This window comes from Hemicordylus capensis, chromosome 3 (assembly GCF_027244095.1).
Source record: "Hemicordylus capensis ecotype Gifberg chromosome 3, rHemCap1.1.pri, whole genome shotgun sequence".
In the NCBI taxonomy this organism is placed as follows: Eukaryota; Metazoa; Chordata; class Lepidosauria; order Squamata; family Cordylidae; genus Hemicordylus; species Hemicordylus capensis.
The window spans coordinates 356,699,913-356,714,612 of NC_069659.1; the positions used below are offsets into that span (position 1 = coordinate 356,699,913).

The 14,700-nt window shown below is 47.3% G+C and overlaps 1 protein-coding gene across 1 annotated transcript in view; it reads right to left on the reverse strand.

The window, feature by feature from the left end:
- P3H2 (prolyl 3-hydroxylase 2) overlaps window positions 1-14,700 on the reverse strand; it is a 118,721-nt gene that overhangs the window by 17,700 nt on the left and 86,321 nt on the right. Inside the window, exons 3-6 of the mRNA XM_053311923.1 lie at window positions 14,219-14,408; window positions 9,072-9,203; window positions 5,269-5,411; window positions 1,458-1,547 (exon numbers count right to left, since the gene is read on the reverse strand). Of these exons, the coding sequence (XP_053167898.1) occupies window positions 1,458-1,547; window positions 5,269-5,411; window positions 9,072-9,203; window positions 14,219-14,408 (555 nt within the window). The remainder of the gene's footprint in view (window positions 1-1,457; window positions 1,548-5,268; window positions 5,412-9,071; window positions 9,204-14,218; window positions 14,409-14,700) is intronic.

The following is a 14,700-nucleotide window of genomic DNA, read 5'->3' on the forward strand; positions in this document are numbered from 1 at the left end:
AACTACACCTCCCACCACCACCTGATAGGTAGTGGGGTACTCATTTTAATTTTTAGGAATATTGAAATGTTTAGATTCTTTGGTGTCTAATAACTTTTCCTCATAATGAATCCTATGAGGATTCATTATACGTCTTCATTTTTTCTGATCATTTTGACTATCATTGGACAGTGCCAACTGTCAGCTGCCATGTGTCAACTACACACACACACACACACACACGTAGTCAGTTTATTTTTTAGGTATTATTGAAGTGTTTAGATTCTTTAGTGTCTTCATTACACACCTTCATTTCTTCTGTTCATTTTGACCCCACCGCTTTGCAGGTGGGGAATTAGTGGCATCCCATGTTCCAACTATCCCGCAACCCACAAGCCACTGGGTACTCAGTTTATAGTTTAGGAATTTTTGAGGTGTTTAGACTCTTTGGTGTGTAATGAATCCTCACAGGGATTCGTGATGAGGAAAGGTTATTAGACACCAAAGAGCCTAAATACTTGGGGGGAAATCCTAGAACATAATCTGTGTAGTACCCCACTGCCTTGCAGGTGGGAGTGGGGTGTAGCTGGCACATGGCAGATGACAGTTGGCACTGTCAAAAAGACAGTCAAAATGAATAGTAGAAATGAAGGTGTGTAATGAATCCCCATAGGGATTCATTGAGGGAAAGTTATTAGACACCAAAGAATCCAAACACTTGAAAAATAGTGACCATACATTTTGCTCCGTAACTCCACTTCTACAAGGGCTAGAGCTTAGCTCCCCCCCCCCTTTTTTTTCTTTTTTAATGAAAGCTGGGAATCTGGGTGAATTAATAGTAGGGATTTGACTCTCGAATTGATTAGATTCGAATCAGGTGCGATTCAATTTGCACCTGAATCTAGCCAATGGACCACAGGGGTGATTTGTTTTGTCTCCAAATCACCCGAATCAGCTAGATTTGGGTACAGATCGATTTGTACCCAAATCAATTTGCACATCCCTACTGGAGATGCTGAGTCACAGTTCAGCAGCGGTCAGAGGGCCAGGTTTGCCTACTCCTGGCCTAGAGAAAACTGAGCTAGATGGACCAAGGGCCTGATTCAGTGTAAGGCACGTTCCTAGCATTGTCACTGCTGAGATCTATGGTGCTTTTCAGGGCACACAAAAAATACTCTCCCAAGTCCTGATTAATTTGATCTCCACAAGGGGTGGATTCCACACTAAGTCAGAGAAGAATGGAGACCACCATGGAAACCAGCAAGTCGTGTTTGTCAGGATTAATTCAAGTCCCATGAATTTCAATGGAAGTTAGTCATGCCTAACTGGATGCCACCTCGGGTCTCTGTATGGCATACAAACGGAGAGGGAAGGCCCCGCTCAGGAACACCAGGCAAACGCCACGGCCCTGTAACCATCTCAGTCTGGATCTCCCGGGAGTTCCTTCTCACTCCCTCCTCACCGTTGTGTGTTCTTACCGGCTCAGTGTACAGAAACCCCAGGCCAGCTGCTGCTGTCTGCAAGAGGTGTGCTTCCAGCTTATGTCGCCTCAGGAACATCACGGCTTCCTGAAACAAGCAAGAGAAGGATCTAAAGCCACGCCAGCCATTGGGGGTGACGCAGAGCTGAATTCTGTCTGGGCAACTGCAGCTCTTCTATTGCCAAGATGCTTCCTGCAGTGATCGGCACAAGTAGCCCACCCAGCAACCACCACTAGAGGGCAAGAGAATCATGTGGGACATGCACAGAATCCCAGGGACAGAATCACAAGAATTCACATGCTCTCCCTTGTACACTCTAAGCAGCCCTAAAAGGGGAGTAGGGATGAGCTGATTTCCATTGCTCCACTCCTCCTGAATTCCACTTTAACTAGGAGAAATTCTACAATTCTGGAAACTGAATATGTGCAGGTTGCTGTAGTTTATTCACACCTTTCTGTCTCCCACATAACCCATGCGCATCTGCACACTAATAAAACACCACAAAGAAGCATTTAATGTTGCCCTAAGACATGTTGTTTCAACGTCTCATTAATGTTCACATGTACTCCTGTGCACTAGTAAACACCAGACAAAGAGAGTCTTTGCAGACCCTCCCCTAGAATCACTTCAGGGTGACTTTTTTTGGCAGTGTTTTTCTGAATGCACACTCAAGAAACACTGCACAAAATGATTCTTGAAGCATTTATACATCAAGAGAGTTAGAGGTGCAGTGGTTAGAACAGGAGTGGGCAAATCCGACCCTCCAGCTTTACTGAACTACAACTCCCATCATCCCTATGGAAGATGGGAGCTGCAGTTCAACAACAGCTAGAGGGCCGAGTTTGCCCACCCCGGGTTACAAAGTTGGCCTTGGGCTGGGGAGTCCTGGATTCAAATCCCCACTCAGCCCTGATTTTGCATCAGCCTCCTTTTCTCTCAGCCTAACCTATCTCACAAAGGGGGCAACCCCTATATGCTGTGGCTGAGCTCTTTGGATGAAAGACTGCATATAACTATTGCTGCATATGAGTACTTAAACACACTGACTTTATGAAGTCTGAGGGATTCCTGTCAACTTCTGTACAAGAGTTGCAATGGAAGATTTTGCATCGGTGGCACTTAACTCCTGCAAAAATTAGCATATATTTCTCAAAATTATTCCACGCAGTGTTGGAGGGGTTGTAAGGAAAAGGGGACGTTTTATCATATGTGGTGGTCTTGTGATAAGGTGGGGGTTTTTTTGGCAAAAGGTATTCGGAGAAATAAGAATGATAATGTGACAAAATGTTGAGTGTTCGACATTGTTAAGTGCCACCGATGCAAATGTTAAGTGCCACCGATGCAAAATCTTCCATTGCAGCTCTTGTACAGAAGTTGACAGGAATTAGGGCTATTACATATATTTGTAGGAAATAATGCCAAGTTAAAAAATAAGGAACTTATAATTTTCTTAATTTTGGCAGGGAAAATAATAATAGTTCAACAATGGAAATATTTGGATCAGTTAACAGTTGAGAAGTGGTAGAATCAGGTGTGGTCAATTGCATTGTTAGAAAAGGTCACTGACAAGATTAAATTAATGAAGGCTGAGAGAATAGATTCACAGTTCTACCGTATTTGGGCAGATTATATTTATCATATTAATAGTACTAGAACTGATTCTGGATTTTCTTCTGATATAAGGAAAATATGATTGTTAAATGTATTGTGTTACTATGAGATTCTGTTCTTTGTTGTTATATTATGTTAATACTGTTCTAATAGAAAACATTCATTCATTCATTTATTCATTTGATTTTTATACCGCCCTTCCAAAATGGCTCAGGGTAGTTTACAATCAAAACAAACCATTAAAACAGTAAAGAGCTGAAACAAAAATTAAAAAGAATATAACAACAATTAACAATTTAAAAACATTTTAAAACAACAATTAAACAATTGCAGTAATTAAAAACCCTAAAAGTGGGTTAAAATATTAAAACTGATTTAAAAACCCTGGAAAGCCAGGCCAAACAAATACATTTTAAGGGTTCTCCTGAAGGCTAATAGAGAATTCAGGTTATGGATTTCCGTAGGGAGTGCATTCCACAGCCCCGGAGCAGCTACAGAGAAGGCCCGCCTCTGAGTTGCCAGCAGACGAACTGGTGGTAACTGGAGACAGACCTCCTCAGATTACCTTAATGTGCAGTGGGGATCACGCAGGAGAAGGCGCTCTCTAAGATAACTCAGACCTAAGCCATTCAGGGCTTTAAAGGTAATAACAGAACTTTGTATTTTGCCCAGAAACATATTGGCAGCCATTGCAATTGTTTCAAAACAGGCGTAATATGGTCTCTTCGGGTTACCCCAGAGACCAATCTGGCTGCCGCATTCTGAACTAATTGAAGTTTCTGAACTATGTACAAAGGCAGCCCCACATAGAGCGCATTGCAATAGTCAAGCTGGGAGGTTACCAGCTGATGCACCACTGTTTTGAGGTCATCCTCCCCGAGAAATGGGTGCAGCTGTCGAATCAGCCGGAGCTGATAGAAAGCACTCCTGGCCATGGCCTCCACCTGAGATACCAGAGTGAGGCCTGGGTCCAGGAGTACTCCCAAGCTGCGCACCTGCTCCTTCTGGGGGAGTGTAACCCCATCCAGCATAGGAAGATCTAACTCACTCCTCAGATTCTGAACCCCCATAATGAGCACCTCCGTCTTGCTTGGATTCAACTTCAATTTGTTATCCCTCATCTAGCCCATTACTGCCTGTAGGCAGGCATTTAGAGAATGAGTGCCATCTCCTGAAGAAGAAAGGGAGAAGTAGATTTGGGTGTCATCAGCATACTGATAACATCCAGCACCAAATCTCCTGATGACCTCATCCAGCGGTTTCATGTAGATATTGAAAAGCATTGGTTACAGAATGGAGCCCTGAGGGACTCTATATAACAGCTCCTGCTTTGAGGAGCGACTGTCACCAAGCTCCACGATCTGGAATCTGCCCAAGAGATAGGAACGGAACCACTGCAAAGCAGTGCCTCCTATTCCCAACTCCCCCAGGCGACCCAGAAGGATACCATGGTCGATGGTATCGAACGCCACCGAGAGATCCAAGATGACCAACAGAGTCACACTCCCTCTGTCGATTCCCCGGTAAAGGTCATCCATCAGGCCGACCAAGGCTGTCTCAACCCCATAGCCAGCCCTAAAGCCAGTTTGAAATGGGTCTAAAGAATCAGATAATCTAGATAATTCACACACAGACACACACACAGTTGTGTGGCGTTTTCTCAAGGCCTGGCATTGTGGAAAGGACGATGCAGCAGAACTGAGCAGTTCAGTGGCCATCACCCCTGTCCCCTCCTGGTGTCTCAGTGGCCTCAGCAGAGGTGAGGGGGAAGCTGCAGAGGGCCCAGCTCAAGTGTACATGAAGACTCATCCTCGACAGGGGCACGAGACTCTACGACGTGTACATGGCGCACCCAGGACCCTTGGCCATGGTGAGAAGTGTGCTTTTAGTTATGCTCAACTAGCCTGGATGCGCTGCAGACACGTGGCAGTCTTCAGGCCCTTCGTGGTGTCTGCGGCCATCAAGATTTGGGAGAAAGTATGATGTCATCAGGAAGGCAGACCCCACCCCTCCACCTACCCAATGCCCATTCATCCATTTGCAGGGGGGTGGTCTAGGGGCCTAGAATCCTGAGCCCGTAGGCATGATTTGAGCAGAACACCTGTGAAGGAGACTGCTGTGAGTCAACAAAGCAAAAGGGCCAAGCCACACACACAGCATCATGGCCAAAGACCCCTTTCACGCACGGCAGCCTTACCTCCCTGGGCTTGATACTCTCCAGGTCCACAGACCCTTCTAAGAGGCTTTCGTAGTAGCTCTCGTTGTCCAAGACATCTTCATCATCCGGGTGGAAGAGGAGGTATGACCTGACACACTCCAGGGCTCTGACATAATCACCAACTGAAAGAGTGATGGGGAACAGTTTCAATGGGAGGGGAATTTCATAGAAACTCCGCTGCATTCTAGTCTGGTGAGATCTCGAGAAAGGGACATCTGGAGCTGTCGTGGAGTGGAACTAGAGTGTGACTTGTCCCTGCCAAGCCAGACACAGTTCAGTAGCCACAGATGGTGGCTTGCAGCAGACTCAAGAAGCCTCTTGGTCTTTTGCTGCCTGCCTGGGACATGTACATGAGGCTCATCCACCTTGGTACTTTGCAGATGACAACTGGAAGCTGCGTGCTACACAGGGAAGAGTGAAAATTGACCCCCACCCCATTAAAGAAGGGACATGTCCCCCCCCCCTTAGTTTCCTTCAGTTCTTGCTTGTGGTTTCACTCAAGAATAAAGAAGTGTGCAAAGTTTGCCAGGCTCAGGCCTAGAAACAAGATGAATTCAAAATGAGAGGCAAGCATTCTGCATGCCTGAATTCTTCTCTGGCTTTAATTAAAATCTCAGCGGGAGAAGAACTCTCACTGCACCCCTCTTCCGATGCCCACAAGCCCTTTATCCCCCAAGCTCCTTCTGCTCTCCATTGCAGGAGTCCCTGGGAAAACTACACTCCCCAAGCATCACTTATGCCCTATGCTTTTATTGTTATTTATTACATTTGTATCCCACTTATCTACAAACACTGCACTCAAAGAGGCATGCAACATAAAACCACAAAATACGAGAAAACCACTGAAATGAAATAAAATAAGACAAAGTCATCAGACAGAAGCAGTGAGAAAAACCACCTCTGCTAAGATGAGATAGCAGCATGCCAGAGAGAGAGAGAGAGAGAGAGAGAGAGAGAGAGAGAGAGAGATTGGGTCTCCCTTCTCCGCTTCCACATGGCTGCTGCTGCTGCCTGCAAAGGATTAAAGGGGAAGGGGCTTGGGGGAACAGCCGGGGGTTTGAAGAGGGGTGGAATTTGGATTTGCCTGGCAAAATAAGCAGAGCTGTTCTTGGGCCTTCTGGGAATCACAACCTTCATTTCCGAAACACTGAAGTGAGCTGGGAGGGGACCTCTCAGATCTGAATTCTAACAGCTGGACTGCAGAGTGTGTATGTGGACCAGTTTACAGATTTTTTTTATTTTTATTTTTTGCAAATGACTGTCCAGGATTGGGCTTTATAAAATGTACATATTACCTTTGAGGAGTGGTCCAGGATTTTACTTGCAGTGAGTGCCTAGGTCAGAAGACAACGCACACACAAGGGCAGCAGACCATGAGAAATAACCAGGGGAAAAGGCAGATCACCCCTGTCCTCTCTCCAGGAAACCCAATGTGCAAAATGCACAGTCTGTGCTGGACCCACAACCACCCCTCGCCAAACGCATCTGCATTTGCATGTGGGATGACCGGATGTGCAACTCCAATGCTTTCATATGAGCCACAGAGATGGTTCCAGACACTCGAGTGAGTGCAGCTGCAAGCCTGGCCCTCTAGGGGGCACTCTGGGCTTGGAAAAGGGAGCGTCAGCAGTGCCCGCCCCCCTCTTAGCCAGGGCACACAGCTGCCAGGCTTGTGGTGATCCCTCAGTGGCTACTTCTCACCAATGGTGAACCAGCCCTCTGACTTGCCTGCCCAAGAGCAGAGCCTGCACCATTTTCCGCATTGCTTAGTCTACCCAGAGGAGAGTTTTGCATGGGAAACCAGAGCTTTGGTTAGTGGCAAAAAGGCAGACAAGACCAGCTACCAGCAAGAAGCAGCTGCGTTGAGCAGCAGAACCAAAATGACGACCGGATGCAGGCTGGTCATGCCTCCTGGCCCTCCTTCAGCCTTAAAAGCTGGCCATGAGGAAGAAACCGTCTTGGGCAAGGACACCTTCTTGTTTCCCCCACCAAAGTCATGAGGCCAATGAAGATGGGAGGGGAGATTCCTTGCAGTGAGGGCAATTGCCTCTTGGGAGGAAGCCAATCCTGAGAGCAAATCTGGCAAGAGAGAAGAATATGCTTTGGAATGCAAATCCTCCAAGCCAAAGTGTTTCCCTGCAAGCTTCGGCTGGCCATGTTTACACACTTGACTTGTACATTACCCAACAGCTGGCATAGGCAGGGTTCCTGGGATGCACCCGACACAGGCTCTTATTGTGGGTCTTGGGACATTTTGTTCCCAAAGGAACTTGAAGCATTTGGGCCCCAACACATCTCATCGCAGGCCCCAAAGGTGTATTTTCCAAATAGTGTGACAACTTCCTTCCCCTCGCAGAACTTTGCTTTCTGTTTACTCTCCTGCAATGAGGGGTTTGATTGTTCATGGATATTTGTCCATCCAATCACACAGTGCATTTTTGAAACTTTGGGAATTGAATTAAAAGGCACTGAGGTCAGTTAAGTCTCGATCCAAGTAAATGGGAAGAAACATGGCAGAGCACACTCAGGGTACTGGGGTTTGAATGACCCCAGCATCGTAGTGCATTAGTTAAGAAAACAAGGTAGTCACCATTCTGTAGTTTTATCCACACTCGGAGGAGGTTTTAAGTTTACTGAGAGTGTGCTTGAATAGGGTGCTCTGAGACCCCACAGGACACTGGCATTCTTTGAAGGCGAGATTTGCATTTTAGTTTCATAGCTTTTATCATCCATATTTTGACTTTCTTGAAACCGACCCAGATAACAAGGAACATGTACATGTCCTTCAAAATTCTCTACTGCATCACACATTTCAGTTTTCTGACTTTTTACTAGACAAGCTCAAACAACAATGAGATTCTGCCTCTCTCCATTTCTTGGAATGACCCTCTGGTGGAGTTACTGTACTATCTGCTAGCTGATTTATTCATCTGGTAGATTGTTCTTGAGTAAAGGACAGGACTTGCATGTGCTGTACCTATACAATGCAGACCTGCTACATGAAACAGGAAGTTGTAAGGCTGCTGTGGTGAGGGGGTTAGCACTGGGCGACATTACAGGACCCAGATCGCAGCCCCATATAGTTGAATGTTCTATTACTGACCATAATAATTGGCACAATTCTCTACGTTTAATATTAAATTGGAGTTACTGTCAAATCTTGCTCTTGTGTTTAGCTATGATTTAGTTAGGGTGCATTTAATCCCAGTATTGGTGCAAATGGCATAAAAACTCACTCTGGTCTGCCCAGGATTGCCCTCAACCACATGGGTGTTGATTAGCACAAGCAGAAGAACATAACAACAGCCCCGTTGGATCAGGCCCAAGGAGGCCCATCTAGTCCAGCATCCTCTGTCACAGTGGCTCACCAGTTGCCTCTGAGAAGCCCACAGGCAAGAGGTGGATGAGGGCATGCCCTCTCTCTTGCTGTTGCTCACCTGCAACTGGGATTCAGAGGCATCTTGCCTCTGAGGCTGGAGGTGGCCCACAGCCACCAGACTAGTAGCCAGTGATAGACCTCTCCTCCATGAATCTGTCTAAGCCCCTTTCAAAGCCATCCAAGCTGGTGGCCATCACCACATCATGTGGCAGAGAATTGCACAGGTTAATTATGCACTGTGTGGAAAAGTACTTCCTTTTCTCGGTCCTAAACCTCCTGGCAATCAGTTAAGAGCTGCACAGACAAGCTGTCTAGGTGGTTTTTAAGGTCTCTGGTGGCAAGTACACCTCTCAGGAGGACCCATTTTAACCGAGCCCAAGTAGCAGAGAAAAACGAGGGTTACCTCTGTAATAAGCGAACTGCAAGAAGTCAAAGTGGAGGGGGAGGTAGTTATCGATGGGAGAGAGGCGCCCGGGACGCGTGGCCAGGTCCCTCACGCATTCATGCTGGCACACCAAGACTTGCATGTAGTGATCTGTGAAAGGAGCAGAAGGACATAAAAGCACACATTTCAACCAGCAATCAAAAGCACCAAGGAGAAATCCCATTCCCCATTGCTGTACATTACACCAGGGGCTCTAAAGTCTGGTACCCAGCCACAATGGCTGAAGGATGATGGGAGCTGAAGTCCAGCAAAATGTGGGGACCCAGGTTTGAGAACCTCTGCATCATAAGAACATAAGAACAGCCCTGCTGGATCAGGCCCAGAGAGGCCCATCTATTCCAGCATCCCATTTCATACAGTGGCCCACCAGATCTCTCTGGGAAGGTCATGCCCTCTCTCCTGCTGTTGCTCCCCTGCAACTGGTATTGAGAGGCATCTTGGTTCTGAGGCTGGAGGTGGCCCATAAAAACCAGGCTAGTAGCCATTGATAGACCTGTCCTCCATGAATTCTTCTAAGTTCTTCTTAAAGCCATCCAAGCTAGTGGTCATAACCACATCCCACAGCAAAGAATTCCATAGATTAATTATGTGCCGTGAAGAAGTACTTCCTTTTATCCATCCTAAATTTCCCAACGTTCAGTTTCATGGGGTGACCCCTGGTTCTAGTGTTGTGAGAGAGGGAGAAAAATTTCTCTCTGTGCACTCTCTCTGCTCCATGCATAATTTTATACACCTCTATCATGTCTCCCCTTAGTCGCCTCTTTTCCAAACTAAGTCCCAGGTGTTGTAGCCTTGCCTCATAAGGAAGGTGCTCCAGACCCCTGAACATCTTGGTTGCCCTTTTCTGCACCTCTCCAGTTCTACAATGTCCTTCTTAAGATACGGCGACCAGAACTGAACACAGTACTCCAAATGTGGTCGTACTATAAATTTGTATAAGGGCACTATAATATTAGAACTTTTATTTTCAGTCCCCTTCCTAATGATCCCTAGCATAGAATTGGCCTTTAAAAAACAACAACCAACAAACCTCTGTCACACATTGAGTCAACACTTTCAATTTTGCCCCCAAATCCCACCCTCCCAAATTGGAGTTACATTTGCTACTTTGCAATCCTCTGATACAGAGCCTGATTGTAGGCACAAGTTACATATTTTTGCTAGGAGATCAGCAATTTCACATCTGACTTCCTTCAGAACTCTTGCGTGGATGCCATCTGGCCCTGGCAATTTGCTACTTTTTAGTTTTTCAAGACAGTTTAGAACATCTCCCCTTGTCACCTCAAATTGGCCCACTTCTTCAGCCTAAGAAGCTCAGTTCTGGGGAGGGAATACGGTCAGTTTTCTCTGCGAACACTGATGTAAATAACTCATTCATCTTCTCTGCAATCTCCTTAGCCTCCTTAATCATTCTTTTCACGCCCTCGTCATCTAATGGTCCAGCCACCTTCCTGGCAGGTTTCCTGTTTCTGATGTATTTAAATAAGCTTTTGTTATTCCCCTTGATGCTTTTAGCTAAAAGTTCCTCAAACTCTCTTATCTCCTCCATTATTGTCTCTTTTCATTTATTTTGCCAGAGTTTGTGTTCCTTTCTGTTTTCTTCATTTGGGCAGGCCTTCCAATTTCTGAAAGAAGTCTTCTTCCCCTTTATAACTTTACTTGTTAGCCATGCTGGCATTCTCCCAGACTTAGTGGTACCTTTCCTCCTTGGTATACATTCCAACTGAGCTTCTGTTATTGTGGTTTTAAATAAATTCCATGCTTTCTGGAGTGATTCTGACTCTCCCTTTCAGCTTCCTTTTTACCAGTCCCCTCATTTATTAATAAGAAAACATTTATTAATAAGAAATACTAGAGATCCTGATGAGTGAAGCGCGTCTGCTTCCAGCCCGCATGCAACTCCCCAGTCCTCTGGCACATGCGCAGTCGCGTCAGAGCCCTCCAACAGCCCAGCACTGCCTGCACACTGGAGAAGTGCTCTGCCAGGACACCTACTTCTGGAAAGATGCCGCTACATGTGGGATCCCACGGCATGCCAACAGGGGCTAGGAGCATGTGTACTTTGTGGAGAGTGAGAGATGGGGGTGGCGGCAGGGAGGGGGGAGCTCCAGGCAGGGGTCCTTCCCTTCCCTTCCCTCTTCTCCCTCCTTCCAATAAGGAAAACAAGATTTAGTAAAATTTTGTAAATTTGGAGGTCCTCAATTTTTTTTATTTCCTTAGAGGAGATGCTTTCTTGGGGCGGGGTGGTGGTGAGGTGGAATTCATGGTTTTTGACAAAACAGAATTTACCCCCAGCTGGGAAATGTTACACAGAGTGGATTGTGGGCAGCTCTTTTCTCCACAGATGTTTTCAGATGGCAATTAAACCAAGTGTCAAGATTCCGAGAGTGGGAGGTCAGTAATCAATGCATAAATCCAAAGGGGCTGAGCTAAGCAGAGAAGAAATTGCTTGGAGAGGAGCCTTTGAGACACAAATCAGTCTCAGGCCAACCGTTGCTCCTCTGGGGCCGAGACACCCCCTCTGACCCTGGCGCCATCCATGGCAGAAGTGGCCCATTCTAAAGCGTCAGGGGAGCACCAAAGCAGGCCCAGCTGCCTTTCCTGCACTGCCTGCCGGCTGGCCATTTGTCAGGTAGAGCTGCGTGGTTAACCGCACAGATCTACAGTAAGATCTACTTTCAGAAACTGAAAGCAAAGGACACTCCTGAGATAGAATAGAGAACTCATGATTTACTGCTTTGGGGTGCTTGTGAAAAGGTGGCTTATTATAAAAAGGTTTGCAGACAGACCATGCCAGGTCCTGAATACACAAGCCAAGGTCAGCAATTCAATTCATCTACCTCTCTGTTAGCTGGGCAAATGCTTCAGGAACATTTGCACTTTGCTGCCATGCAGCTTTTGCAAGCTGCAAATGTTTGAAATGCACATCGCAACCAAGAGGAAACTCAAACCATTCCCCGTTTTCCTCAAGGGGGGGGGGATTTGGAGGGCTGGCTGTGGGCATGGGTGTCAAGACTGGCCATATGGAAAGGAATGGAGAGGGTTAGAATTGAACACAGTTCAACTGAATTGCCCATGGAAGCGCTGCTGGATCTGAAATGGGGCTGTGGGCCGTGTACTCATCACCTCTGAGGATGATCATTTCCCCCAAATGGCCCCAGCAGTCCTCTGCATGTGTGGAGACAGCAAAGAGTGGCAGAGCAGTCAAAGGAGAGGGTGAGAAGAGATGGCGGAGTGGGGAAAGATGGCGGCCAGCATGCACAAGGCCCTGCTGGTGGCATCCTGCTGGACTAGGTAGGGCGGTCTAGGAGAGGAAAGAGAGTGAGTGATGGCCACATCTCTGCTGGCCCACCCCCACCCAGGTCAGTGGGAATGAAAGTGAGGTGGGGTCAAGCTGGGAAAGAAACCGAGCAAGAGGAGGAGGCTGTGGAGGGGGAGAAGGCTGCTTTTCACCCCTCCTCTGCCGGTCAGGGGCCAGCCACTAGTCTCGAGGCACAAGGCCCTAGGAACTCCCAGGCACTTGGATTTTTGCACTCCTGTGGTTCGTTGCTTTACAGGTTAATCTTTATTTTCCATAGTAGCAGCAAGAGCAGTAGAAATCAGCCACAACCCAGAGGCTGTGTCAAGACTCAAGTGCAACTAAGCCAACCTTCTACAGCCAAAGCCGCTCTGATTTATGGCCAACGTTTCCTCGGATGGCTAATCAAGCTGTTTATGATGTTCTCCATCCTTAACCCTGCTGGGCTGAGGGCCAAGCAAGAAACCACAGAGGACAAGATCTGAGCGCTGGTTTCTCTCCATGGATGTCTCTTCTCCTGCCTTCCGGAGCAACTGGGAGTTTGCAACTGGGAGCCCTGAGCCCCCAGGTGTGTCTCGGACCGAGCTGTGGCAGGAGGATCTTGGCAAGCAACGTCTGCTAAGATCAAGAAGGTCGCAGAGCAGCTTTTAAAATGACACCTGGGGGATAGCTGACAGGAGCTGGGCAGTATCCAGTTAAGCAAATGCCATCCCTTAAGGGATGATAAACCAGATAAACCAGAAGGGGACAGAGTAGAACCAGATAAAAGGCAGACAGAAGGCTGTGCCAGCTGGTCAAAGAGATCAAATGGCCAAAAGAAAGATAGCAGGCACCAGGTATGAGATTCAGCATAGAGGTGCTTATATGCCAATGCCAGAAGCCTCCCAGCCAAGATGGGCAAGCTGGAGTGCTTGGTTGCTAATGAAGAAATAGATATAGAGGGCATAATGGAAACATGGTGGAAGAGTGAGAACCAGTGGGACACTGTTATCCCTGGTAGGGGTGTACACAAATAATTTTTTTTGTTTTGATTTGTACCTGAATTGAAACACCCCCGATTTGTTTTGGGTTCGAATCTAACCTCCCCCCAATCACCCCAGATTTGATTTGTCCCCGAATTTTCCAAATCCAAATCGATTGAGATAAAAAAAGGGTCCTGGGGCCAAAAGGTGGGGTGGGTCGCAGTGCCCAATGGGTGGAAGCTACCACGAAATTTCAAAGAAATTGGACAAAGGGATGATTTTTAAAGAATTTTTGAATTTGGTGCGTCTTTAAGCTTTTTTCCATAGGGAATAATGAGGATTTCAGTAACCTTATAGGGGGGCACTAGGGTGGCCCAGAGCAGTTTGTGGTGGGTGGTAGTGCCCAATGGGTACGAGGAAGCTACCACCCAGATTTCAAAGGAATTGGGCCGGGGGGGGGGTTAAATGATTTTTGAAGTTGGCATATCTTTGGGGCAGATTCAGGGCAGAAAGGGGTTTTTGGGGGCAGAAGAGTGGGTCAGGTGGTAGTGCCCCAATGGGTGCCTGCTACCATCTAGATTTCAAATAAATTGGTGAAAGGGGTAATTTTTAAAGAATTTCTGAAATTTGCCCATCTTTAAGCTTTCCCCCATTGGGAATAATGGGGATTTCAGCAGCCCCATAACTCCACTTGGGAGGGACCAGGGTGGCCAAGAGTGCGTGGTGTTGTAGTGCACATAGGGTGCCAACCACCCACAAGCCCATGGGGCCCTGGGTTTTGTTGTTTCTGAGGTGTTTTGAGAGTAGATTCTCTGGTAGCCTCTTCCACCTGCTGGGGCGCTCACCCGCGATGGCTTCGTAGAAGTTGGCTTTATACTCCAGATACTCATACTCCTCAAATCTCTGTGGGCCTTCACACAGGACCCGACACTCCGCGTCAGCAACGTCGTATCCCTTCAGCGCCCGTTCCAGGAAATCGATCGCCAGGTGGTACTCCTCTTTGTCATAATGCCTCACTCCCGAAAGGTAGTCCTCCTGTAAAACCAAGAATGGGCTGGCATCAGGAGCCAGCGTGGAAGGCATCGCTGGAGACCAGCCAAGGGTCATCAACCAACCGCGGCAGCAGCAGCAACATGGAGGTCTCTGGACTGCAAGCACCACTGCCCGGGAGCCCAAACTCAGCTCAGCAGCGGAGGGCCTGATGGGCACACAGAGAGACCGTGGGTCCAGTCCTTGGTTTATTGGCACCAACTTGGATCTTCCTCCTCCTTCACTGTGACCCTGCACCAAAGACTGCTGAGAAATTCTGCTGAGAAATGTGAACTCC